The 27025-nt window shown below is 46.1% G+C and overlaps 1 protein-coding gene across 1 annotated transcript in view; it reads left to right on the top strand.

The window, feature by feature from the left end:
* The window catches only part of foxo1a (forkhead box O1 a), a 35414-nt gene extending 11158 nt beyond the window's left edge, over positions 1–24256 (top strand). The window contains exons 2-3 of the mRNA XM_084467323.1: positions 18519–18710; positions 19413–24256. Coding sequence (XP_084323449.1) covers positions 18519–18710; positions 19413–20699 — 1479 coding nt within the window. The 3' untranslated portion in view covers positions 20700–24256. The remainder of the gene's footprint in view (positions 1–18518; positions 18711–19412) is intronic.
* The last annotated feature ends 2769 nt before the right edge of the window (positions 24257–27025 follow it).

The raw sequence follows: 27025 nt of genomic DNA, 5'->3' as shown, positions 1-27025 counted from the left end.
TGAAAATACAGACGATCTTGGGATGTATAGCTCCCTATAGTACACGCAAGACCAGAGGTCTTTGTTAGAAAACTGGGTTTTAATTCCAGCTCGAACCAACCCTGTTTTCAAGACCTCTGGCCTCGCGTGTACTACTTGGGAGTTACAGTGAGAACTCGTCCACTGCTAACTACTTTACGAGGGAATATTCTTGTATGCTTCTTTCTTGTCCTTTTATTGTTTGCTTTTAACCTTTAACTTTAAACTTCTAGCTTATTGATTGTGCTGCTTCTTTGGCGCTGTATGGCAAGGCACGTCCCTCAAAGGTGTCGGAAACATATGTCGGCTGCAATTAGTTCCGCCCCAATGAATACCATTATAACAGGTAGGAACAAAAAACGGGAGGTTAACAAATGAAACTAACTGCTGATGTGTGGCAGTTACAGGATGTGTTTTCCACTGTTGATGCAGTCAGAGGGCAAATGAAGCTCATAAGTGTCTGCAATACCAGTGTAACATTCTTACTGCAGGATGCTGTCCTCATTTGCCCTTATATTTTTATAACTAGAGACACAGAGGTAGGACCGGCGGGTCTCTCCTCAGTGACTCTAGTCTAGATCCTGGGGTCTCTGATCCTACCTGGGTGTCTGTAGATCCTGGGGGTCTCTGTTCCTACCTGGATGTCTGTAGACCCTGGTGGTCTTTGGTCTTAGCTGGTACCTAGAACATGGGGCTATGGCCTTATATGGTTCTACCACTGCTCTTTCTATAACACAAGTTTCTGGGCCCAGAATAAACCCTAACCCTGCTCTAGTCCATGCCTCCCATTCTAAATAGATCTCTGTATAATTACCAACACAATGTTGTTCAGCAGACAGACTTGGTGATAAATCACCACTGATTTGAATATTGAATGTGGCATTGTTGCCATGGCGTTATTACAGGCCTTCTGTGTGACCACGTGTGTGTGTGTATGTGTGTTTAATGGTAATTTTTGTGTGTGTGTCTGTGTGTGTGTGTGTGTGTGTGTGTGTGTGTGTGTGTGTGTGTGTGTGTTTGTGCGTTTGTGTGTGTGTGTGTGCGTGTGCATTCGTGTGGTAATATTTGGGAGTGTATTTATGTCATGTGTATGTGTCTATGTTTATGTGTGTGTGTGTGTGTGTGTGTGTGTGTGTGTGTGAGTTCATGTTCATAAGTATGTGTCCATGCGTGTGCATGTGTGTTTGTGTGTCTCAACTTGTTTTTGTATGTGTGTGTCTGTTTATATTCATGTCTTTGCCTGCGTGTGTGTGTGTATATGTGTGTGTGGTTGTGTGTGTATGTGTTTACGTGTGTGTTTATGTCAATGAATCTATGCATCCATGCATCCGTGTGTGTGTGTGTGTGTGTGTGTGTGTGTATTTACACACAGATGTCTTTGCATCTATGTGCGTGTGTGTGGTGTGTGTGTGTGTGTGTGTGTGTGTGTGTGTGTGTGTGTTCACGATGCTCACGTGTCTATGCATGCATGCGTGCATGTGAGTGCATGAGTGCATGTGACAATTTCACGATGCAGAGGCCCCAGACCGCAGAGTCCTATTGTTCTGCCACTCCTTCCCTGGAGCCATTACACACGGTGCCTGACTGACTGGCCCAGAGTTATGACACAATCACACATGCATTCAGGCCTCCAGCACACATGCACACACACACACACACACACACACACACACACACACACACACACACACGCATGCACAGACACGCATGCACACACACACACACACACACACACTCACGCTCACACAAGGACCTTCTTTTTTTTTCAACCGTCCTGCTTTCACATTCAAATGGAGGGCTTTAATCAGCGATTAAAGGAGCGATTTACGGCCGCGCTTCAGATCTCCGAACTCTGGCGGCATTGTCACGGGAATCGCTGTGTGAGGTCAGTGCGGGACAGAGGGGGGATTTACGATGACAGCGGGGGGGGGCCTCCCGTTTTGGTTTCATCCGTTTTTTGTTCGACAGGAATTTGTTTTTGGGTTATCGCTTCCCCAGTCCGGGACGTCCGTGCTGATGGCCTGTGGATTCACAGAGTTGGTGCTGGTAATTGTGATGAAACTTTGAAGTTCCTTCCCATGGTCGCCCCGCAAGTGGATGTATGCTTGGGTACGTCAGGTGTTGTAGTGGCTGAAGTATTGCAGTTGTTGAAGCGTTGTTGGTGTCGGGGATTCTTTATTTTTTTGAATAAGGTGTATTTCTTACACTGTCGTGTAGAGTGCTTCACACAGGATGTGGGTGTGGATTCAGCGACCACCATTGCCTTGCTTAGATTGGTTCCATAGAAGAACAAGAACTGGAGGTTCTTGTACAATACTAATCAGACTCAGCAGAACATCATTTGAATCACTTTTTAAAACACGATTTACCAATTTGTACCTATGATTTCTTTATTCTTCATTTTATTTTCATCATGATCCCTGACACAAGCTTATTTATTTTCATCCAGTCTGTCAAAGCACTGATTTTAAAAGGTGCTATCAATAAGACTATTACTAACATCATTATAACAATTAGCAGGCTGCTCTGACGAGAGACTGTCTAGAGATGTGAAGTATTTCAAGCATTTCCCAAGGAGTGACATCATCCCAGTTTAAGAGCAGAGATAAGCGAGACAGACTTCCTCTTCCGCTTCCAGAAGGAGTGGTTCTAACACCCTGTTAAGGACAGAGCAGCCTGGGGTGATGTCTGTTGCTGATTGGGATATCAGGTTGGATATCAGGTTGGATAGGATTTATTTCTTCTATTTCTTATTTAGATAATTCACGTGGAACAAAACCATGGCTGATGGCATAGGTTATCTATGCATTGTCATGGTGTTGCATGGCAATTATCTCAACCAATCAGAATGAGGCGCATTTGTGAAGGAAGGGTGCTGTAGCGGGGGAAAGTAGGAAAGTACGTAAGTACTTCTATTTATGTTAGTTGTATGCATGTTCATGTATGAGACAGGATTCTAAAATAGATGCGCTAGATGGGTCCATTAGAGAGAGTGTTTGTGTGTGTGTGTGTGTGTGTGTGTGTGTGTGTGTGTGTGTCTACGTGTATGCGTGTGTGTCTATGCTATGCTCATGTGTATGTGTGTGTGTGTATGTGTCCTTGTGTACGGAATCAAGGAGGCTTACGGTAACGACAATGGCCACCGATACAAGATAAACTCTGCTATCAAGGCTGTTCTAAATGTAGTACCAATTACTTTGAAGTCTGCAAACCTTGTCATTCGTTTCTACCACTACTTTTATTTCAACTCATAAAACCCCAGCAAAACCAGTATGCTGGCATGGCTACATATCAGTTTTCTCTGAAAAGGACGTTGGATTCAGGCGTTTACGTTGGTCTCTAGTGAATGGTTGGGGAAAATCAACCCCCCCCCTCCCATGGACTGAAGATGGAAATTGAGTGCAGTAAGTTGACAATTCTGTCTGATATCAGAATAATCAATGCATACCATCATAGTTGAATTGGATTTACAAAAATTGCAAGTGATCTAGTTGTAAAAACTGGAAAGAGAGAGCAGCTTTAGGCATTACAAAGGAAGGCTAATAGAGTTCTGGGAGGACCTCAGGTACCGTATTGTTAACATTGTCACAGCGGGTGGCAGGAAGTAATGCCGCCTGCAACCAGAGTCCTCCGAGATCACGTCACAACAATGGCTGCCCAGTTCATTGATAGACTAAAGCGAACTTGCAGCAAGCACTAGAGGCGAACTTAACACCCATTCTAACATTTGCATTACGATACATTATAGTTTACAATTATAAACATCACCTGATAAATTCTCAATGTTCAACCATCGCAAGCAGTTCTAATAACTGATTCATCTGATTCAGCAAAGAAGCGCAATGAGCTCCCTGCGGGCATCCATACTTGTTGTTGTTATGAAGTCTAACAATCAGTTTTTCCGGGTTTATGTCATAGCCTACGAACTTCTGAGGGGCGTTTCCTGAACACTCTTTTTCGGAAGAAGGGAAGGTTTACGTAAAGACTTGTAAGAACTTCCGAACCGCCGAGCCGATTTGAAGGCGGCATAAGCATGGCCCTTATCATGGCAGCGTGGTGATGATCTCATCTGGAGGCGACCGTATGCAGGAGAACGACAGCCGTCGTCATTTGTGGTTTTCCTCACTCTACTTTCTCGCACATGCACACCGGCATCACTGCCACATTGTCACACATTGTTGTTTTTTTTCATTTGAGTTGCTGCTGATTTAAATAATGTTTTACTGACCAGAACGGCCAAAGAATAGAAACATCTACAACAGTGTTGATGAGCCACAGTGACTATTCCCGTTCCTTCCACACACTCCCATTACAATATCTGTATCCCTGGATTTGATAACATAATTTCTTTGAGTTCACTGAGTTCATGGGAAATGCTGTAGATAGTTGATGCTTTTAGCAGCTGTCGTCTTCCCCTTCCCCTTACAATGTTTGGTTCACTGCCGTTCACGCGGAGCGTGGTGGACTATGTTTTGAGAAACCTTTGGTATGATACCCCAAGTATCATACACAACAGAATAAATACGTAACAAAAAAAGGTACCACTGATTTTTATTTAAACTTTTTTATTGTCGTTCTCAAGGTGCAATCACAATCATTAAATCACATATCATAGATACATTGCAGGTACACACTCCTCTCCGTCTCTCCCCACCCCCTCAGACAGCACACATTGAACCCCCAAAGACAAAGGAGACACTGAGACACACTGAGACACTTTAGTTAAACTGAGCTTAAATGAACACTGTTTATTAACTTTATGTTTTTTTTCCCCATCGCCGCCTCATCTCGTGTCCATGGTGCGGGACCTGGTTCGAGGCCCTGGTAGGGCTAGTGTGCCCTGGGTCTGCGTGCCCCGCATTAGCGCACGATGCTAACATGTCACAGTTCACTATCTAGATTCTAATGTCACCCAGTGGACCCAGCCAGAGTCAACGTGACCCTTTTACCCCTAGTCACTCTCGGCTAGGCTAGGCTAGGCCATCAGATAATCTACACTAGGCATGTATTAGGGTGACCGGACGTCCTCGGTTTCCGGGGACGGTCCCCGTTTTCAGTGACCTGTCCCCGGCCACTGCTGTCCCTGGAAATGTCCCCGGTTTTCACTGTGACTGAATTGGAATAAAGGAAAAAAGTAAAAGTAGTTGCGCACCATATCCGTACCCCTCCCCCCCCCCACCCCTCCCCTAGACCAACCCAACCGAAAATGTCCCCGGATTTTGTCTCAGAAATCTGGTCACCTTAGCTTGTATCCATTGTTACCATGGTGACATTTGTTTTTGTTTTGGTTTGGTTTGGTTGGTTTGCTACTACTCCCTAAATAACTGACCGGCTTAGCAAGTTAGTCAAGACTAAAATAGGTTTTCTTTTTCTTTGGAGCACACAGTTGGACTCTGATGAGGTTGTGAGGCTCTGTGACATAGATTGGCCTTAGGCTAACCTAAATGAATTCATACTTTTTGTTGACTACTGTCAGGAGATAGTTCACCGGAACATTGTGGAGCCCGAATAATCCTGAGATAAAATGTTGTACTACCAAGGACTCTATGTCATGTCACCTTGTCTCTTTATATTAGCCACTACTTGTCGAATAAATCCCCTCATCTATCGCTCTCTCTCTCTCTCTCTCTCTCTCTCTCTCTCTCTCTCTCTCTCTCTCTCCCTCCTGCCCCTGTCATCTCCCTCTCCCTCCCTCCCGCTCCCCTTCTCTCTAGCAGGTTAGTGTATATTTGGTTTGTTTTGCGGCACACGTTCACCCTCATTTCCTGTCTCTAATGAGACCATTGGCAGGAGAAACCTGGCAGTAAAAGATCCATAATGGCCTCCCAACCCCCCCCCCCCCCATCCACACACACACACACACTCACACTCAGCTCCCTTCAGCTCCACACAAGCCTTTTTTCCCTGCTTTTTCTCCAAAAGAGCTTTTCTAGGAAGAACATGAGTCATAGTAGCGTAGCTACTGGCTAACCGGTAAGTGCCTGCATCTATACAGGGTACCTGCTTACCGGTAAGTGCAGTGCAGAGCCGCTCTCATCGAAGGGAGCGGCATAATGCCGAGGAACTAGAATAGACAAACGTGGGGGTGAATCTTAAATTTAATCCCTTTTAACTAGGCCCAGTTCAGTATAAAGTCTGGAGAAGAAAAGCAGAAGAAAGAATCTAATTGAAAAGAGCAAGTTAGGCTTTTTGTGTGAATGACACGGTTATAGGAGGGAATTCATTAACTTGGACAGAGAGCTCGCCGCTTTGATGAATAAGCGGCCATTTGTCAAGATTACGCGGACCGCTCCCAGACTCCTCAGCTATTGTACTCAGCAGTGCCATGGTGCTTTCTGGTCTGCACTCGAAAACACATTAGGGTGCCATACTGGGATATTTATAGACTTTCATTTGTCAAACCGCCTCATATACACACAGCGAGTGTACTAGTTCAACTATAAAATATCTTTTTTAGGCTGTAAATGTTTGAATGCATCATGTTTAATGTTGTTGATTAATCTTTGTGAATTAACATTTGTGAATCAGAAAATAGTTCATTTATCTTTTAGTTCCATTTATCCGTTTTCAACACAGTGAGAAATAGCAGAAGACCAATTACGCCTTCAACCAGCCAGCATTTCCCACTGCTTAGCCGTTAATTGCATATTATATAACATTTAAATAGATAACTGTCATTATAAATAAAAAGCTATTACAGCTATCCAAACAACACTGGGGATGCTAGTGTTAAAACTATCTGAAGGATATCCCCATGTTTGCCTTCTGGAAATTCACTCCATTCCATAACGTGCCCCCTTACAGTACCGGCACTACAAAACTCAGGACCAGGGCTCCACCCCCCGGGGGCCCCCCTAGCTCCTCCTGCCCCCCCCCCCCCCCCCCCCCCCCCCCCCCCCCAAGCCATGTTCCAACACACTCTGACTGTATCCAGAGCCCAGCGCCCGGGGCTTAACACAGGGCCCAAATATATCCCAAGCGCCACAGACGCCACCCTGTGCATTTACAGACTGGCATTGTGTGGAACACAGCAACTCATGCACATATTTTAGCATGGTACGGCTCGCATGCACAACCAGGACCCTGTGTGTGGAGTGTAAGCGAGGCTCTGTGGCGGGGGGGGAATGAATGAGCTCAGCGTGAGCCGTGCGCCGTAATTGCCGCTCCATGCCAACCAACGCTTCATTACAACCAAAGTACAGGTGCCAGGCGGGGGGGGTCACCCGGGGACAGAGCCGGCGTCAGCGACAAGGGCCAGGGTGTAATTTGTGATAAATTTGACGGTGATACTTTCACTTATGCTTGCGCACTCATTCGCTCGTTCACTTCTTCTCCTTCCTCCTTAATGCCTCTCCTTCAATGACACCCCCCTCCCTTGTTCATTTACTCGCTCACTTGGTCGCCTGTGATTTGACTCTCTCTCTCTCCCGCCCTTGCTCACTCCAGCCATCCATCCAAGATTATTTTGCTTTGGACGGATCATGTACCACGACCTCATTGCCCTACTAGAAAGCGGCAGTATACGTATGTGTTCCTCTCTCTCCATCACCACCTTCTCTTTGTTTGGAGTAAATGGGGGGGGGGGGGGGGTTGAATATGAATCTTAAGTGCAGTTACTGTTTTCTTGGCCCGCTGTACTGTAGCTCTGCCATCATTGTACGAGCGCCTGAGTTGGAGAGACCCGAGGCAGCGGCGGTTTCCTCCGGCCTGTGCCAGTCAGAGCAGAGCGTCGTCGTGATTAGGAAGTGGTGGGTCTGTGAGCTGGAAGAGCGACGCGGGTTCCTTTCATGGTCGCGTTCGGCTGTGTTTTGACACGGGGAGCTGGGGGGGGGGGGGAGGGTGGTGGGGGGGGGGGGGGGGGCTCTGATGGGATCGGTATCAGGCCTGGCCAGTGCTTCCTGTGTGGACACAATGGAACAGGAAGCGTGTTAATGGCTCTGACGAGGAGTTTGCCAGTTTTCTCGCGCTCTCGCGCTCTCTGTCTAGCTCTGTGTCTCTCTCTATCTGTCTCTCTATCCGTCTCTATCGCTATCTCGCTCCTTGCTCTCTGTGTGTCTCTCTCTCTCTCTCCATCTCTTTCTGTCTCTTGCTCTCTCACTATCTCTCTCTTTCCATCTCTCTCTCTCACAAAGAAGTAAAGGGGTCTCCAAGAGGGAGGAAAGAGACACACATGCGTGCACGGGTACACTACACCCAACACACATACACAACCCTTATACAGTACAGTACAGATAACCAAGAGCAGACACAAACTTACGTTCAGACACGCACACAGACTTCCATGCACACACACAAATACACTACTCTGGAAACGTACATACAAAACGTGACTGAATCGTACTCGCACACTTTCACATTCGTTATTCACAGTGCAAGAGAAAAAAAATGTATCTGCGTTTACGTGTCTGCACTAGGCGAGCACGCTTACAATTGTGCAAAATGTGTGCAGACGCATGTGTGAAGCGAGCACACACGCATGCATCCTTGCTGGCACTTCCGTGTGCGCACACATGCATACGTACATACATGTTCATGCTGGTGCGTACGTGGACACAGAGGCAGTGGTTGTGTGTGGTTAACCACTAGACGTCTCTACAGTGGGAGTTGGGGGTGTCGGTGTGATCATGAAAAGAACATCCTGCCCAGAGGCACCCCGCATAAATACATTTGCAGACCGATTTGCGACGGACTAACATGCGTTACTCCCGTCGCTGGCGACCAGGGGGTCTTCTGTGGCCGTGGCTATCCTTGTGAGCAGGCGGGACGCAATGTTTTTAGGGTGCAGTGGTTGGTCCCAACCTTCTAAGGCTGTATGATTAGGGCTAGGGTAGAGCATTTTTCCTCTTTGGTCATATTTGTTACATTTTTGGTCATATTCGTTGAAATTCTTTTTACATTGAATCACTCAAATGCTCTGACAAAAACAAAACAAAAAAAACACTTGCAGGCCTGTAATAGCCTCGTCCAAACATTTAATTTGGCCCAAATGAGATGATTGGACGGCCTGCCTGTCTGTTTACCTACCCACCCGGCTACTTGTTGGCACTTGGCTTGTCCCCTCATTGGGCATGACCTAAGTCTTCCACAGGGCTAGTCAGACCTATTGCTGAAGCTAGGGAGCTAGTCATGCGTTTTGGGGGAGTGGCTTCAGAGGGAGGCCTGAAAGGAGGGGCGGGACTTTTTTCGTAGCATACTTTAAAAATCATGGCTGGTTTCAAAATTGCCTACCCTAGCTTAAAGTGTGGAAAGTCTTGCTTGTTGTGCATCTACTCTCACACAATAAACCTAATCAACATCTGTCCGCAACATCCATGTCCCAGTGAACATGGGACGGCTAGTAAAGTAATTAGAAATATTGGCTATTCATCTTTTTCCACAGATGGACATTTATGATACCTTCAACCCTTGCAAAGTACAGTATTGTTGGCATACTACTGTATGTTTATGTACAGTATTTGTAGCCCAATACTGTACATGTATCCCGGTGGTGGGCGTGGTGGTGGCGAGGGGTCGGGGTGGATAGTGGTGTTGAGTAGGGGACGGGAGAGGGTCACGGGTTCCAGGAAGTAGGAGAATGCTGATCCAAGCGCGATAAGTCTTAAGTGAATTGGAGCGACACACTGGGCCTTGTGTCCCCTGCCCTCCCCGGCTCTCCCCTGCCCTCCCCCCCCCCCCCCCTCCCTCAATTACAGCCAGTTGCACTTTCTGGCCGGAGAGAGAAAGTCTCTTTCTCCGAGTGTTGAGCTGGGGCGGTGGAGGTCTGTGGACGTCCTCTCTCGTCCTCAAACAAAGAGGGAATAGGGGGGATCAGCGAGACGGGAGGGTTATGGAAGGACGGAGAGGACAGCGATGATCTATTCCTGGCTTGTGCCGTATCCTAAGGTCAAATTCCATTTATAAACCCAAAGATCTTAAATACAGAAGTCATGCCAGGGGGCCAGCTGCTATTTCTGTTGCCCATCAACAGTGAGCTCTTTATTTCCTGCTCTGCGCGGGTGAATAGGCGCTATAGCGCAACCCTGGGTCTAATGAAAGCAATCATTGCCTTTTTTTCCCTTCATTTTGATGCAACTGACGGGTGCGTGAAGACAGAACAAAAGCTCAAAGATTGATATTTAATGTTGCTTCGTTATATCTGCGGCGTTGTGACTGATGGCTGTGTTGACTTTGGCAAATAGGTCAGCGATTATCTCTGAGCGGTTCAATATTGGAGCTCATGATAACCTATCACAACCCATCAATCTCCAAACACACACAGTGGGCCTGGGCTGACCCTGATGTATGAAATGTGTATTCATAAATGGATATTAATATTGCCAGTTCCTAATCTGTATGCATGTGTGTGTGTGTGTGTGTGTGTGTGTGTGTGTATCTATGGGTTTGTGCACAAGTCTGTCTGTCTGTCTGTGTGTGTGTGTGTGTGTGTGTGTGTGTGTGTCTGTTTGTGCATGTCTCTGAGTGTTTGCACACGTGCGGGAGTGTATGCGTTTATGTGTGTGAATGTGTGAGTGTGTGTGTGTGTGTGTGTGTGTGTGTGTGTGTGTGAGAGGGATGTATAGATGTGAATGTGGTGGAGAAAGACAGATTTGCAGTTTTGGTCACTCGCCAATATACGTCCAGACAAGTCAATACAGCCAGACTTAAACCCTTGACCGAAGGATTCCGGAGAACTCCATTTTTATCTTTTAGCACATTCCCCATAATGATAGCGATCATTGCTAAAGGTGCGCTAGCATGCTAGTCCTGAGTGAAACTCATCAGGTTAAATTCAATAAAAGCAAACAATTCTAAAGATTCTATGAGCTAACATGCTATCTTTAAGAAAAATGTGTCTCTTCACATCACCTGAACTTTCTACTAAAACAAGAATTTAACAGATAAGAAACTTTTTTTTTTTTTTAATGACCTGAATGTTTCACCATTGTCCTCCGTTATAGTTGACTGTTTTACTGTCCGTTTGAGTGGAAGATCCCAGAGAGTAAGGAGATCCAATGAAACCAAGCTGATCAATTGAATACAATCAAACAGTCACTAGTGGGCGCTTGATTTGATTAAGTTCCCGAAAGGCGGATCAAACAGAAGGCAGTCTCCATTTTGTTTGACACAGTGCTGTCGTCTTGCCTTCCATCGTGGATCAGGACTATAAGAGTCCTTCTCTGGAGTCCTTCCCTGGCAGCCGTGGTACCGCCAGATACGCCACATTTCAGGGGAAATCAAAACACAATCCCGGGTTTCATTGGAGGCAGATTAAAAGGGAGAAGATGGGCCTGCTCTTTGTAACGAGATCTTGGCAACGACATCTCGGCACGAAACAGGGAAGAGCCTCACCCCCCCCCCTCCCCCCCCCCCCCCCTCCTATCCCATCACATCCTTTAGTCAAGCTACCCTACAGCACCCCCTTCAGTAACTTTCTGCTTTTCAAAACCTTAATAAAGAGAGGCATGATAGTCTGGGGTCGATGTCTTCCAGGGTAACCTGTAGGTGTGCTTAAAGCAAGGTGCACCCCTAGTCCCTGCCTGCTCATCAATAATCTGTAGCTGAACTTCCTCACTTTTTAGGAACGATGATGATGATGGCGAATTGTTGGAATAAATGGGTCTGCTTTATGAGAAATACATAGTACTAAGTGAAAATCACAATCACCAGCAGTGACCAATGAATATATAGTAGAACTGTGGCGTGGAGCTGTGTGCTGAAGGCGGGACTTAAGGCGGGAGGGCATGCTGAGCTAGCGCTAGGCTAATCACAGGTTTGGTGGCGTTTGTCTGACTTAACCGCAACCGCCTTAGCTCACAGCCAGAGAGTCAGCACAAAAGCCCCCTCTTCCAGACAGAAGCTAGCCAGGGGAGCTTAGCGCGGGTGCTAATAGCCGTAGCACTGGCAGGTAATCCCGGTGCAAAGGTCCTCAGACGTTACGCGCTAAATAGCTAGGTGGGGTTACCGCTACGCGAGGCACCAAAACATGCTGTTATGGGATGGAAACTCGCGGCTGGAGGAGTGTCAGGTCCTGTCGGGGAGGGACACCACCGTTTAATTAACGTGCTTTGGGCTTAAGCGTTACCACCTCTTTCTCATTGTCAGGGCTTTTCACAAGAGCCCTTCTCTGGTAAAGGCGCAGCTTAAATGTCACCGTGGCTTACGGCTGAGTATAAAGCTACGCAGTGGGCTGCTTTTTTTTGTTTTCTTTGCTTTTTAAACTACTTTAGTTTGCCGGGTTTGCCAGATCAAGTTTCGGTTGTGGCTTCTGGTGACTTAAAAGCGGGCCATGTGTGTAGGTGGCGGGTTGCTCAACTCAAGAGGGACTTTTCATTAGAGATGACATTTAGAACGACAGCCTTGGTCTGTGATCCAAGTCCTGCAAGGAGGAGAGGGGAGGAGAGGATAGGATGAGGAGAATGCAGAAGATATTAGAGGGGAAGAGAGAGACATGAGTGGAGAGGAAGGAGATGAGGAAGGTGAAAAAAGAGGAGACATAAGAGGGAAGGAAAGCATTGAGAATAGTGGAGAGGAGAAGAGATTAAAGTGAAGAGGAAAGAAGAGAGAGAGATCATAGGAGATATGAAAGGCGAGGGAGATGAAAGGCGAGGAGAGAAGGAAAGGAAACCAAGCAGATAAAAGGCTTCAAAGTGATCATTCTCTCATTTCAGTACCAACCTCTTATCTCTTCCCATCCCTCTCTCTCGTTGTCTATGTTAATCTCTGCCCCTTTTTTCTCAGACATGCACACACCAACACCAACACAGATGTACACACCGGAAACCCAGACGCACACACACACACACTAACACGCACACGCACACCCAGCTACTTCCTGAGCTGTGCACCACATCTATGTGTGCGCCTGCGTTCGGCCGTCCCAGAGTGAACCGAGTACGACTTTAATTGAGTGTAACGTCAGAATTAGCGTACTGGTGCTCAACATAAATGTAGCTGGGAAAGGGGGAGGGGGGGGGAGGAGGGGGGTGGCATTCTTGAGAACTTACTGGCCCTCTGTGGTCTGCATTCCATATTCCCTCCCCCTCCCTCTGCCGAGCTGCTGTTTCCAGAGGAACAGGAAGCCAGGCGCTGCTTCCTGTCACGATACGACACTTTCATGTGGTCACTTCCTGGTGTTTTCCCCGCGTTGCTGCGATCTGTTGAACCGCAGATTAGCAGCTCTCACAACTTGCCAGCCGGTCGATGGTGTGTGGGTATAGCATGGAAATCAAATCACATCAAATCACATGATCAATTACTCAACAGAAGTCTCCAGGAGGAGTCACTGAGTTTGGTTTAACACAAGACCCACCACTTTGCCAGGAAAGAATATATAGTATAACATAGAAGTTATATCATATATTCTGTTATATATCACATATTACTTTTATGTAACATACTGCTATGTAAAATAATGTTCTTGTCATGTTCTAATTTATTACTGTTATAAATAGGGATGATGCAGTAATCTTCCTCACTCTGTTGGCTCTCTCGCTATGTTGTTTGTGTTCCTGTTGTCCTCTGTCGTCTTTTGTCACAGAGTAAGTCATTACCGTGGAGGGCCTAGTGAAATAAACATTGATACAGGGGTGCATGTTTTGTTTTGTGCTGCTGCTCATACACAGCAACAGATATAGGTGGTGTGTTTTGATGGGGGGGGGGGTGTTAATCAGAGCGGGGGTGGAGGGGGGGGGGGGGGGGTATGGAGGCAGCTTTGGTAACCTTGCAGAGGAATGTGGAGAGCAAGAACCCTGGCTTCCCCGGTTCCGAGCAGATAGCTGCCGCTGCTGTGTAGTCTGGGGCGCGGTGGCGCTTTGCACACCGTGATTGGCTGGAAGACTGAGAGTCCTGCATCCCAGGGAGAGAGATAACCATGGAGAGGGGGGAAGGTGGAGAGAGAGGGGGGGAAGGGAGAGAGAGAGGGATGGGGAGAGATGGGGCAAAGAGGGGAGAGAAGGGAGAAGGAGAGAGGACCGAGAGGGGGGAGGGAGAGAGCAAGACTTTCGAGGGAGAGAGATGGGAGAGGGGGAGGGAGAGAGACAGATGGAAGGAGAGAGGGGCAGAGAGGTAGTGAGATAGAGAGGAAGAGAGAGATACAGGGAGAGAGAGAAAATTTGTGAGAAAGGGAGAGAGAGCAGAAAGAGAAGTGGTAAGAGAGAGAAAAAGTATGAGGGAGAGAGCAAAGACAGACAAAATAACCTCAAACCTCTTAAATATGAATAAGCACAGACTGCTCAATACCTTATAACAGCATACCATACGTGTGTGTGTGTGTGTGTGTGTGTGTGTGTGTGTGTGTGTGTGTGTGTGTGTGTGTGCATGCTTGCGTGCATGTGAAAGTGAGCACAGGTTCAGTGATGCATATTGTATTCCTGACCATACAGCCATGGACTAAGCACACACACACACACACACACACACACACACATAAGCACAAACGCACACATATACACACGTCCCCTTGAGGCTCAAACTAAAAAGTCCCTCCCTACCCAAGACACTGGCAACCTACTCATCATAAAAATTAAATGAACTTGTTATTGAAACAGAGTTTGACGTCATGACGTGGTACGGAGAAAGAATATGTGATAGAATATGATCATCTTATTTTAATATGATAAACTTTTTTAAAAAAAGGAACCAAACACAGAAACTGAAGTGCAAGAACACCACTCCCTCTGGTGAAAACAGGACACTGCAACCGGTTTCCTATCAGCTAGCCTTGACCCCCAGATGGGTCAGCTATCCTCCTGTCCTACGGTTGATATAAGGCTGCAACACAGCCAATCATATCGCAACAGGCAAACTGAAGCTGTCATGGGTGAGAAATAGCAAAAAAAGAGAGAGATAGCACAACAGAGAGAGAGAGAGAGAGAGAGATAGTGCGTTCCAGATCAAGACAGACATGAGTTCATGTGAGATAGAGAGAGAGAGAGATTCTTGTGACCTGTACTTATATATACAACCTATACACCAGTTGCTGCTGTACTGCAGCAGGGAATGCCGTCATCAGCCACCCAATCACACCACCCCAAGGTCACATGACGGTGAAGTTTAATGTCCTTCATTCAAGAGACCTCAAGACGGCTGTCTCCACTCTGGTTTAACCAAATGTAATGGTTAAGGAACAGAGTCAGGTGAGAGGGAGAGGGAAAGAGAGGAAGGGAGGGAGGGAGCCAGAGAGAGGGATAGGGGGAGGGAGACAGAGCGGGATGGGAAGAGAGAGAGAGGGAGAGTATTCGAGGACGGGGTAGAGAGCGCGGTAGGGAGGGCGGGGGGGGGGGAGAGAGAGACAGAGGGAGGGAGGGCAGGTTGGAGAGAGTGGAAGACAAGTAGAGAGAGATCGAGGGAGAGCTATGACAGGGGTAAGAGAGAGAGAAATGGGGAGAGGGTGGGAGAGCGGGGCAGACAGAGAGAGAGAGGGGGAGGAAGAAGAGACACAAGAAAGAGAAGTTTAAAAAATAGTGGAAGAGAGAGAGAGAGCAGACAGAGTAGGAGGTGGGGGGGAGGAGGGCAGACTAAGAACCAGATGTGGGGGGGTGAGTCACCATGACGATGGGGCCTATTGTGACGCTGGGCGCCGTGTGCACGCTAGCCCCCAGGCGTTTGGACCCAGCCATGCTGCACGCTTCATACTAGCCATACCACAGGGTCACAACCTGAGGAAGCAGGAGTTCTACTACATTTAATAATAACTGTTACTTAGTAATAGAATAACTGGAGTAGAGCACACGATGGGGTCAGACAGCAAGGGCAAATGGGTCCATGAAGTCTGGCTGAAAGAAAAGTACTCTAAATAGCCACTGAGGCTAATTCAGTGTGTCTTTCTCACATGAATCCTATAGCTGAGAACACTTCCACTGGAAGTGTTTGGAAGTGTTTGGAAGTGTTTGTTCGAACTAACAAGTGTTTGTTGCGAGCATTGTTCACAATGCAAGCATTGTGAACAAAGTGAGCATTGAGATTATTTTTAAGAGGTACTACTACTACAGGTAGTAGTCTATAATTATTGTAGGATTTAATGAAAGGTGGGGGGTTAAACAAGTGTAAACTTCTTCCCACTCCTTTTCAAATGTGTTAAGAAGAAAAAAAAAAAGAGCCTTTTTGCCGTTTTTGTCTCTGTCATTTGATGACATGTTTCTTGCATATTTTAAATAACACCAAATCAAATCAAGACGCAGGATTCACTCGTATGTTTGTCTTCTTGGCTTATCGTGCCAGATGTTTCCCCCAGAATTCATGTGCGTCTGTCTGTTACTTAAATAAAGTTTTCCTTCTTCCTGAGAGCGATGGCAAAAAAAAAAAACAGAAAAAAATTATATAAATTTCCGTCGGTGTGTAACCAGGCAACGGCCGTTTGCTGAATAAAGGTGTGAGTGAGTACAAAAGCCGAGCTGTTTCCGCCCTGCAGATTGTGTTGGACTTTTGACAGGACGTGCAGTCAGGTGGAATGTGTGTGTTATTGTGTGTGTTATTGTAATGGCAAACACACAATGGACCACAACTGTTTGTTAGGGATATTGCGTCCACATGTACAATATTGTCCATAGATAAGCCTGTATTACTCATGGAAGAAACACTTATTGACATTCAGTGTGGGTGTGTGTGTGCGTGTATTCCTGCATGAACGTATATGCCTGCGTGCAGGCCTGTGTGTGGATTTGTTTCTATGTATACATATGTGTGTGTATGTGTGTGTGTGTGTATGTGTGTGTACCCGTGTGCATATGCCTTTGTGTATCTTAGTGTACGCCAGTGCATGACTGTCTGTGTCTACATACAATAATGAACAGCATATGTACAATGTGGTAGAGTGACCTGAGATTCCCCCAGTTCCTCTCCCTGCAATCCACAATTCATCCAAACCCTGGGTCTCACCAAAAACCCTGGGTCTGACCAAAAACCCTGGGTTTCACCAAAAACCCTGGGTCTCACCAAAAACCCTGGGTCTGACAAAAAACTCGGTCTGACCAAAAACCCTGAGTCTGACCAAAAACCCTGGGTCTCCCATAAAGGGGTCTCATCCAAACCCTGGGTCTTCCTCAAACTTATGGTCTGTGGTTCCGATCCATCAGGTCCACTCATTAGGAGAGAGGGGGAGAGTTCTCCCTCTACCTCTCTGGAAGACCCAGTATAACAACATTCCTATTTCGGTTTGTTATATGAACCTCTTCATATCCCTGATCCACTGAAGCACACCACACCTTAGTCCACCCAGACACATATCCAAGAGAACATGCACCGCCCTTTATAGAGTGGAATACTTCAATTTGTGGTGCCATGTCTCTTTTATGTCTTCTACGGTTCCCTTCTATTGGGTTTGTTTCTTGTTTCTAAGAGATGATGAAAATGATAACACTCATGAAAAATGTGTGTGTATATTATGTAAATATAGGAAACATCCCATTTCATATATAATTTATTTTTCCAAGTCAGAAAAAACGCAGATAATAATGCCAGACTGAACACTGAACGGATCATACTTATGTATGGATTTTTCAGGACTTTGTGATTTGCGATCGCTGGCCTCTTGGAGCTGGCCCAGCAGGGCATCAATAGTATCAATGTTTGGATTGGTATGCACACCCGCTTGGAAACAATCATAAAAACATGTGTAATTGTACGTTAGGAGCTCCTCTGCTGTGTTTTTCCTGGGCATTAGGGTGGGTGTCCCTGGGTGGGATAGAGCCGGGACTGGCAGAGATAAATAATCCTAACTGGATCACGTGTTTAACAAGACTCGTTCTCCCCTGTGGCCTTGTGCTATAGTATGCTTTTGTTTATGGATTTATTGCTCCTTTCTGTGTTCTTATAGGATCATGGTTCCAAGGTTGCTGTGAGAGATTCTGTGTTGTACAGATGTACACACAGATATAGCAGGGGGTTTTATTCTTTGGTGGAAACAGTTTCACCACATGTGACTCTGTGGCGCAGCCTGCTAGTGCACTTAGTAATAGTGCATGTACACAGTACTCCTTGCAGAGACGCAGGTTCGATTCCCATCTGCGGTCCCTTGCAAGACGTCATTCACCTGCTCTTTCAACCCACTTTCCTGTCCATAAATGACAAAAAGTAGAAAGCAGATAATAATAAACTAATTACTGATTCCTTCTCCCTCTCCGTCCTTGAAATGCACCTTTCTATTAGTACTAATCGCGCCCTGTGTTTTACCTTGTTTTCAAGGTAATTCATCTATTTCGCAACTCTACTCTTCTGTCACATAAACAGTACTAGGCCTTCGAGAAAACTTGAATTTCCTAAGAGAAATTATCTCTTTCAATAATAATCAAATAACAAGCTATACATTGTCCTGTACGTTGCCAAAGCAGTTAAACAATTTAACAAAGGAATAAAACAATGTCGACTCTCAAAATGAGAAAGTGATCTTCTTTTAAATATAAAGTAACTAAAAGGTCAAAATAAATAAATACCAAGGAAGCATAAACCAAAATCCGATGCAGATTAAAAGAAAAGAGAAATGTAATTAAACTTAAACAAACATCTCCCTCTCTGTCCGCCTGCAGAACTCCATCAGACACAACCTGTCTCTGCACAGCCGCTTCGTGCGAGTGCAGAACGAGGGCACGGGCAAGAGCTCCTGGTGGATGCTGAACCCCGAGGGCGGCAAGAGCGGCAAGTCTCCCCGCCGCCGCGCCGCCTCCATGGACAACAACAGCAAGTTCAGCAAGAGCCGTGGGAGGGCCGCCAAGAAGAAGGTAAGGGCCCGGGGAGCTGCACTGTAGCCTCCTAGAGGCATTTAGACGTGTTATTATCCAAAGAGATGTACAGGGGAGAGAACAGCCACAGAGAGTTATACAGAGACCTGCGGAGAACAGCCACAGGGAGTTACAGAGACCGATGGAGAACAGCCACAGGGAGTTACAGAGACCTGCGGAGAACAGCCACAGAGAGTTATACAGAGACCCACGGAGAACAGCCACAGAGAGTTACACAGACCTACGGAAAACAGCCACAGAGAAAGACAGAGACCTACGGAGCCAGCCACAGGCATGCACTCGTCATTGGAGAAGCTAGAACAAAACTTATATTTGTACGATGTAGTTATGAAACACAATATAAGTAGTATTCTGAGCGGGTCAAAGTCCAGGTCAAGACTCACTTTGTCTTCCGTTGGTGTTCACTATGAAGCCTAGCCCACACAGTTATCCTTTAACTAAGAAATTCTTGAATTGAATCATGAACGCTTTAATAAAGGAGTTATATCCAATGCCAAATAAGAGAGACGAGGATACATGTTAGAATATAACTATTTAAATAATCAAATCGAATCAGATCCCACATGATCTAACATCATCTCAAATCATTTGGTTGTATTTGTTGTATTCGACTATAACTCATAGTCTATAATCCAATTTAAATCAACTCTGATGTGTGTGTGTGTGTGTGTGTGTGTGCAGCTCTCCCTGCAGGGCGGGCCTGAGGGGGGGTCCGAGAGCCCCGGCTCCTCCTACTCCAAGTGGCCCGGCAGCCCCAACTCCCACAGCAACGACGACTTTGACGCCTGGAACAGCTTCCGTCCCCGCACCAGCTCCAACGCCAGCACGCTGAGCGGCCGCCTCTCGCCCTTCATGCCCGAGGACGACCTGGGCCACGACGGCGACGTGCACATGGTCTACCCCGGCGCGCCCGGCTCCAAGATGGCGTCCACGCTGCCCAGCCTGACGGAGATGGCTGGCTCGCTGGGCCACAGCTCCGAGAACGTAATGGAGAACCTCCTGGACAACCTCAACCTCCTCTCGCCCAACAACCCCCAGGTGGGTGGCGGAGCCAGCACCCCGTGCTCCTCCCAGTCGTCCCAGTCGTCCCCTCTGATGCAGGGCAGCCCGGGCTACCCGTCCTACAGCTCTCCCAGCATGGGGCCTCCCGTGCAGCAGCAGCAGCAGCAGCAGCAGCAGCAGCAGCAGCAGCAGCAGCAGGACTTCCGCAAGTGTATGTACGGCCCGGCCGGCATGAACACACTGACCTCCAGACCCATGCAGCCCCTGGCTGAGACCAAGCCCAGCTTCGGCGTGCCCTCTCTGGGTGGGTATGCCTGCCCCGCCGGGCTCCTCAAGGAGCTCCTGACCAATGACTCGGAGCAGCAGCACGGAGACCTCATGCCCCCCTCCGTGGAGTCGGTGGTGTCGCCGCCTAGCGGCCGCTGTATGCTACCGTCCTACAGCAGCGTGCAGCACGGGGCCAAGCACCACCAGCACGGCCTGGCCCACGCCCGCCAGCACCCCCACAACATCCTCAACCAGTCGCCCGTGGCGCCCATGAACGGGGGCCGCCTGCTGATGTCACTGAACCACGTCGGAGGCAGCACGCGTCTGCCCGTGCTCAAGAGCCCCATGCAGATGCCCTACGGCCTGGTGAACCACCTGGGTGGTGGTGGCGGCGGCGGCGGCAGTGGTGGCGGTGGTGGCATTGGAGGAGGAGTGGGGGGGCTACCCTTGGGGTACTGCCCACTGAGCACCAACGGGTACGGACGACCGGGGCCACTGCTGCCCCAGCACCACCCCGAGAGGCTGCCCAGCGACCTGGACGACATGTCCATCGAGAGGTTTGAGTGCGACGTGGAGTCCATCATCCACGACACCCTGATGGACGGAGACTCTCTGGACTTCAACTTTGAGCCCATGGTGACCCAGCCGGGGTTCAACCACGGGGTGAAGACCACCACTCACAGCTGGGTGTCTGGGTAGAAGTCTGTGGAGACCGAAGCCCCCCCTTCCCCCTCCTCGACCCCCCTCTCTCTCTCTCTCTCTCTCTCTCTCTCTCTCTCTCAGGCGCCTCAGTTGACTCAAAGCTTTGTTTAAAGGACAATGTAAATAAATAATAATAATTTGATTGATTTCGATTCCCCTTCGCCTAAAAGTGACGAAAACTCTCACCTGCACATTCCTGACCTTCCATATTTCAGAACGAAAAATCTCTCCCCCTGAATATACTCTTTCAAAAAGATGAGACTGGTTGTGTCTTTTGACGAAAGATGCCTCTTTTCCAATAGTACAAAAGTACAAAAATTATTTTTCTAAACGTCCTTATAAACCAAGTGCCAAATGCTTTGCCTTAACCTCAGAGCCAAACTGAAACACGCCTCTCCGGTTTACTTGCTAAAGATGCTAATGGTCACATTAGCTAACGTTAGCATCATCACTGTGCGTCGGTTGTACTTTTTGTATTTTATTTTCAGTTTTCGATACTGCCAGCTAAACCCCAACAATGCAGCACAAATAACAATATGAAACCGCACAAACTTTAACAGGATGGACATTTCGCTGCCTTGATTCCCATTGTTTGTATATACCATTCTAACGATAAATGATACTGACTTTAATACGTGACATGGGTGGTTGGAGTTGTGGGGTGGAGGGGAAGGATGGAACGTCTACAGGAGATTCAGAGAGAACATGAAACCCATGGAAGATGTTACATGTTTAGTGACTTTCTTTGGCTTGAATCAGTTGTACATATATTATAATGTGATTTGTACTATGTGGTCTCGTATTTGTATTTTTTTAAGCCTGTACATAGTGTTTACAGAGCGGGAAAAAAAGAAAAATCATGGCAGCAGGCTTCGAAGGTTTGAGTGTGCTGGGACACAAAACTGGATCAGATTGTTTTGTGTAAAGGAGCGGGGACCAGAGTGACTCTGGATTCAGAGTGCTTGTGAATTGCCTTTCGAATCGGACTGTAAAACATTCTTATTATTGTACATACATTGAAAATGTAGATTAAAATGATAGAGTAGATGTTTATTAGATTTAGTATGTATTTGAGAGCTAAATTATTTGGGGTTAATATAGATTTATGTTGGTGCACAATGTGCACTCACTCACACCCACACACACACGCACACACTCATCAGAATCGGTTTTGACCTTAATACCACAGAGGCCTATTTAACGTTCCTGTTAGAGTCGCTAACATTCAGTCTTGAGGGTTTTTATTCCTATATAAATAAGATTATATATAAAACTATAAAATGTAAATGTCAGTTGTTCAGAAAGTTCTTAAATCCAGCACTCTTGAAGTTTAAACACAGTGAATTCCTTGTTTTTATCTTAGTCTCCAGCGGCCTGCTTGTCTCATTGGTCGACAGGGGAACACCTGGTTCTGTCATTGGTCGAGATTTTTCTAAAACTCTGGATGTTGCGTTCACGTCACGCAGACAAAAAGCTAATTTCCCAGCGCTACTGTTTATTGTTTGACTGTAGGATTGAACATGTGACGTGGAGCTCAGGTTTTGATTGGAAAGACACTGTGATCACCCCCTCCCACCCTGTTTAAAGAGGAGCCAATCACTGACATGAAACCTCCTGGACAGCGCCACCTCTGGTGTTACCCTGTTTAGATTGACCGATGGCTCTTTTCTGTTTGGCGGTTGTAGGGCTTTCCTCAGTTGCTCTACAAATAGCGTCAGGTTTGGTACTGTCTCGGAGGTAATATTTTTATCAGTTTGGTTTCACTTAATATTGCGATCTCGAAATGTAAACGCATCTCATGGAATTTTCCTTAAAAAAAACTAACCGCTGAGCCCTTTATGCGCTTCATAAATACATTTGGCTCTACTGCTTTGAAGGGGCATTAACTGAACTAAACAGTGTCTCTGCTACCTCTCTTTGTTCCGTTGCGTTAATAGTCTTCTGTCGCACTGGAGTTAGTCTTGGGTGTACCTTTTAAAAAAGGTGATGCCAATACCTTTACAAGTACCTTTACTTAACAACCTTAACCATTCATTCAACCATTTATACATCGATAAATGTGTAGATTGTGTAGTTGCCCTTTCTATATTCCTTGATTAGTGCAGAACTAAAACATAAAACAAATGTGACTAATGATGAATCTATATAAGCCGTTAACCGACTTTGGAATACCAATCATTATCAACATTATTTGTCCCGCATAGATGGGTGTTGTCTGGAGTTTTTCCATCCACACCTTGAGCAGAACGATTTCCAACCACTCAAACAACACCAGCTTATGTCTGACCAGCATGTGTGCATGCTATATATCTCAGAAGTATGTTTTACAGACGTGATGTGAGAAAGCGGTTGAATTCAATGGAGTAGGGAAAGCTAGGAGGATCCCCCTTCTCCACATGGGAAAGCTACTATTAAAATGTCTTTATACCAACATTAAGATGATAGGCCTACCAAACGCCAAAATTGATTGAATATTGCTTTGACTCTGGAGTAAGTGTGCTCCACTCTACTGAAATCAGTTTGGGAAGTTCGGGGGAACGTTCGGACTAGAGAGCACTAACACATCTTAGGACTGCCATCGTTGTGGGGACCGGGGTATGGGGGATGGGAGGGGGGGGATTTAAAAACCGACAAAACTTACATTTCAAGCGACTTTTCATAGAAGCCGTGAAACAAGCTGCTGTTGTTGTCTTAGGTGCCCGGTGTTGCCTTTATCTACCCAAAAATGCCATAGTGTACTATAACCGACGTTTGCCTTCTGAAGTCAAACTCATATATTTAGCGTTTTTATCATGTGGTATGTTAAGAAATATATATTTGTGCCGGTCACTCAAGTCAAGATAAACTTAAACAAATCCATGTTGTCAGTGTCACAGGGTTTACTCTAAGCAAAGAAAAAAAAAAGTGAATTGTACTAAGTAAATTATATCCAAGCATTTTTCAAATGATTGAATCTATGCATTGTATTACTTAATATTATGTTGCTATTCTTATGTTTTAACTTTTCCTTGAACTCATGACAGAGATATTATATTGTATCATAGAGCTGTGAGATATTATGGTATGTGTTGTCAAAGTTGTATGTTCCAGATAGTTATATTGGCAAAAAAATGAAGTTTATTTAGAGAATAGATAATGCAGTAATTGATATGCTAAGCTTTTGTAAACTGACATGTTGTATTTCCTGTATTTAGCTACAGTTTGTAGAAAAAAAGCTGAAAAACTAACAAAATATTGAAAAATATCAGAAAAAAATATCACATTTTTAAATTGAAAGAAAAATGTGTAGTCTGTAAGATAATCCATGCTAAAATGCTGGATTCTGGACCAATTTTTTGTAATTTTATGAGTAGAAAGATATTGCACTTTTACTTACGTTTTATAACAAAGTGCTCCTCACGTTAGGAGGAAGAATATCCATATTTTAAAACAGGCTCTGTTACATTTAACTTATGTACAGGAAAACATTTGGAATTGTGCTGTGTGATTTGCAATCAAGAAGAATATATAACTTGTTCAACATTAATGTATTAAGATTAAATAAATGTACTTCTGTGTTTAAGAATTTATTCTCTTCTTTAATTGACACATATCTGACAAACATTTGTCAAACATACTTTTAGAGACTGCCGTGAACAAAAAACGGAATGTTTACCATATATATGGTATATCAGTTATGATATGATGTATCAGTTGCCATGGAAATTGGTGCAAAGGAAGAACAATCCCTTACGATGTTTGCCCATCAAAAGGTAACAGCATTGCACAGCTCAATAAAAGCAAACAGAGGAGCAAGTGAATAAATTACTTAATTTATTGGTCTTGGGGGGCCCCCAAGCCATTCTTTGACAAGGGACCCCAAAACACTAAAGCCGCCCCTGCGTACAGCACAAAGGACACTGTTATGGTATTTAACTCAAAGTCCTTACAAACCGAGACAGACTAGTCACTGTGTTGATCTTCTTCAGCACTAACCCCTTCAATATTTTAAATGGACTGCAGTCCAATGTCACATGGAGGAATTTAACTTTTACCAAAGAAGTGTTTTCCAGGGTAGTAATATCCTGCATAGGATATGATTATTTCTTCTCCCAACTGTGCACGCCACTCATATTTGAGCTAAAAGAATGTTGTGTTTTCTGCTGGTGGTTTGGTGGTCGTCTGACCGGCTGTTACTCTCCGTGGTCACTCCAAGAGAGCGTATATGCTGGGGTTTTACTACAGAAATCACCCGGTGGAACCATCGACTATCCCAAGAACTGTTTAAGACCTTCAAGTCCAAAAACACCCTAGCCCTGTGGGGAAAACCCAAGCAGAGCCATCCGTCAAAGCGGTAAAACACTGTTTGAAGGGGCTACCAATACATGACACGGGGCAGAAGCTTGTTTTACTTGGCAGAGGCTGTTAAAATACTGGAGAGTGAGTAGCGTCACAGCATCAGTATCTTCTCACCTCAGCCTTCCTGGCCCACGTCTGCTCTCTGGTCAGGAAAGGACCTTTTAGCCCATCGAAACTCTGCATGGCGTGCTAATAGTGCTCCCCCCTCATAATAACTATTTTCTAGATTCTCCTTTCACCCTTCTCCTCCATACCTTCCCCTCCTCTCTCCGCCCCTCATCCCTCCCCTTTATAACACTTATTTTCTGGATTTTCCTTTCAATACAAACTACTCCTCCCTACCTCCTTCTGCGCCCTCCCTCCCTTCTCCTCCTCCACATGAACTCAGTCACCCCCCAGTATCGTCTCGGTGGCCCCGCCTGGCCCCCGCGTCTTTCACTTCATTCAGAACAGAAAAAGATCAACTGCGAGGAGCCAATGGGGGCCGGCCTCGTCTCAGAGAGGGACCCTGGAGACCATTTAGAGACCGTTTAGAAGGTGAAGCCTGAATGTGGGAGGATTAACTCTTTCAGTCCTCCTCCCAGCCAGCTCAGCACTTCAAAGTCCCCTCCGCTGTGGATGTGAGAGTTTCATTACAGCCTGCGCTGCTGAATGTGTTTAGCATGTATTATGCTTTGGTCATTCAGCTGCCGCTATTGTTGTTGTTACTTCTACTACTATTTGGCTAGAGAATGGAATGCAGGCTAAATCTATGCTGGCCTTTTATACTATTACTATTTACTCAATTGCTATTTAGTCATTTAGGAGACACTTATCCAAAACCTCTTTAGATACAATTCATTATTGAGCAGGGTGGGTGAGTAGGCATTAGGGCATCTTGCTCAAGGATGCCTACAGGTCGACTGCGGACATGGAGGTTCAAACCATGAACCTGAATCGGCTGGGGGTCAAACGACCTCACCACTTGACCTTTGATGCTATTTAATAGCTTTTAAAATTGAATGCCTCACTTTCACAAGCACACACCCACACAAGGAGAGACACACAATCCCCCACACAGACACTCACAATCCCATGTGGTGTGACACTCGTTGTCCACAAGGCAACGGTCAGGGGAACTGTCAGGGGGTCAGCCCGGCGTCTTGCTCAAGGGCACCTCCAACACTATGAGGAGACAGGAAAAGGAATGGAACCGGAAAAAGTCCAGATTGCCACAAGACTGACGCCAGGCAGTCAAAACTAGTCAAAGATATATATCCAGTTCCAGAAATTCTGGACCCAGGACTGCATACACAATTTTCCTCCAAAGCATATTTAAGTTTTCTTCCAAGCCAGCCGTGGCCTGCAGTGGTCGGGCGATTTAGCACCACGCTGGGTTTACGAGCGCCGCACGCTGTACATTCCACACACACAAAAATGCCAGGATCTTAATTTCTTTGCACAGCCGTTTGGTGTCCGAGCGGGGTGGGTGGTGTGGTGGGGTGGCGGTGGGGGACTTTGGAGAAGGGGGGGGGGGTTAGGGGGGTTGGTGGTGGGGGTGGGATTGGTGGGGTGGAGGTATGGGTGTCAGAAGACAACGTTCACACACAGCTAAGGAATGTGGGAGTGGCCTGCTGCCAAGATATATGCACAATCCTTATGTTACTCTGAAGTGAGAGGGAGAGAGAGCGAGAGAAAGAGAGAGAGAGAGAGAGAGAGAGAGAGAGAGAGAGAGAGGCCATGTCAGGACACTGTCATTGAGTTCATTCTCTCTCAGCTTCGGGGTGGTGTTAGGTAGAGTGGTATGGTTTGGGAGATGTTTGAAACCACAGAAGTCTACTTGTTTGTTTAATGTTTTACATATCGTTTTTTTTCAATTACATTTCCCGATTCTTTTGTTTGGGTTTTTACAGGATGTTGGTCTAGTCGAAGGATGATGAGTTTGTATGCATCAGTAACTTAAATCTTAAAGTACTATTTAAGATTAAAGTACTAGTAGTATTTTC

The sequence above is a fragment of the Micromesistius poutassou genome (assembly GCF_964030765.1).
Source record: "Micromesistius poutassou genome assembly, chromosome: 4".
NCBI classification, from domain to species: domain Eukaryota; kingdom Metazoa; phylum Chordata; class Actinopteri; order Gadiformes; family Gadidae; genus Micromesistius; species Micromesistius poutassou.
Note: the sequence above shows the minus strand (reverse complement) of the source record. Positions and strands in the feature narration are given on the sequence as shown.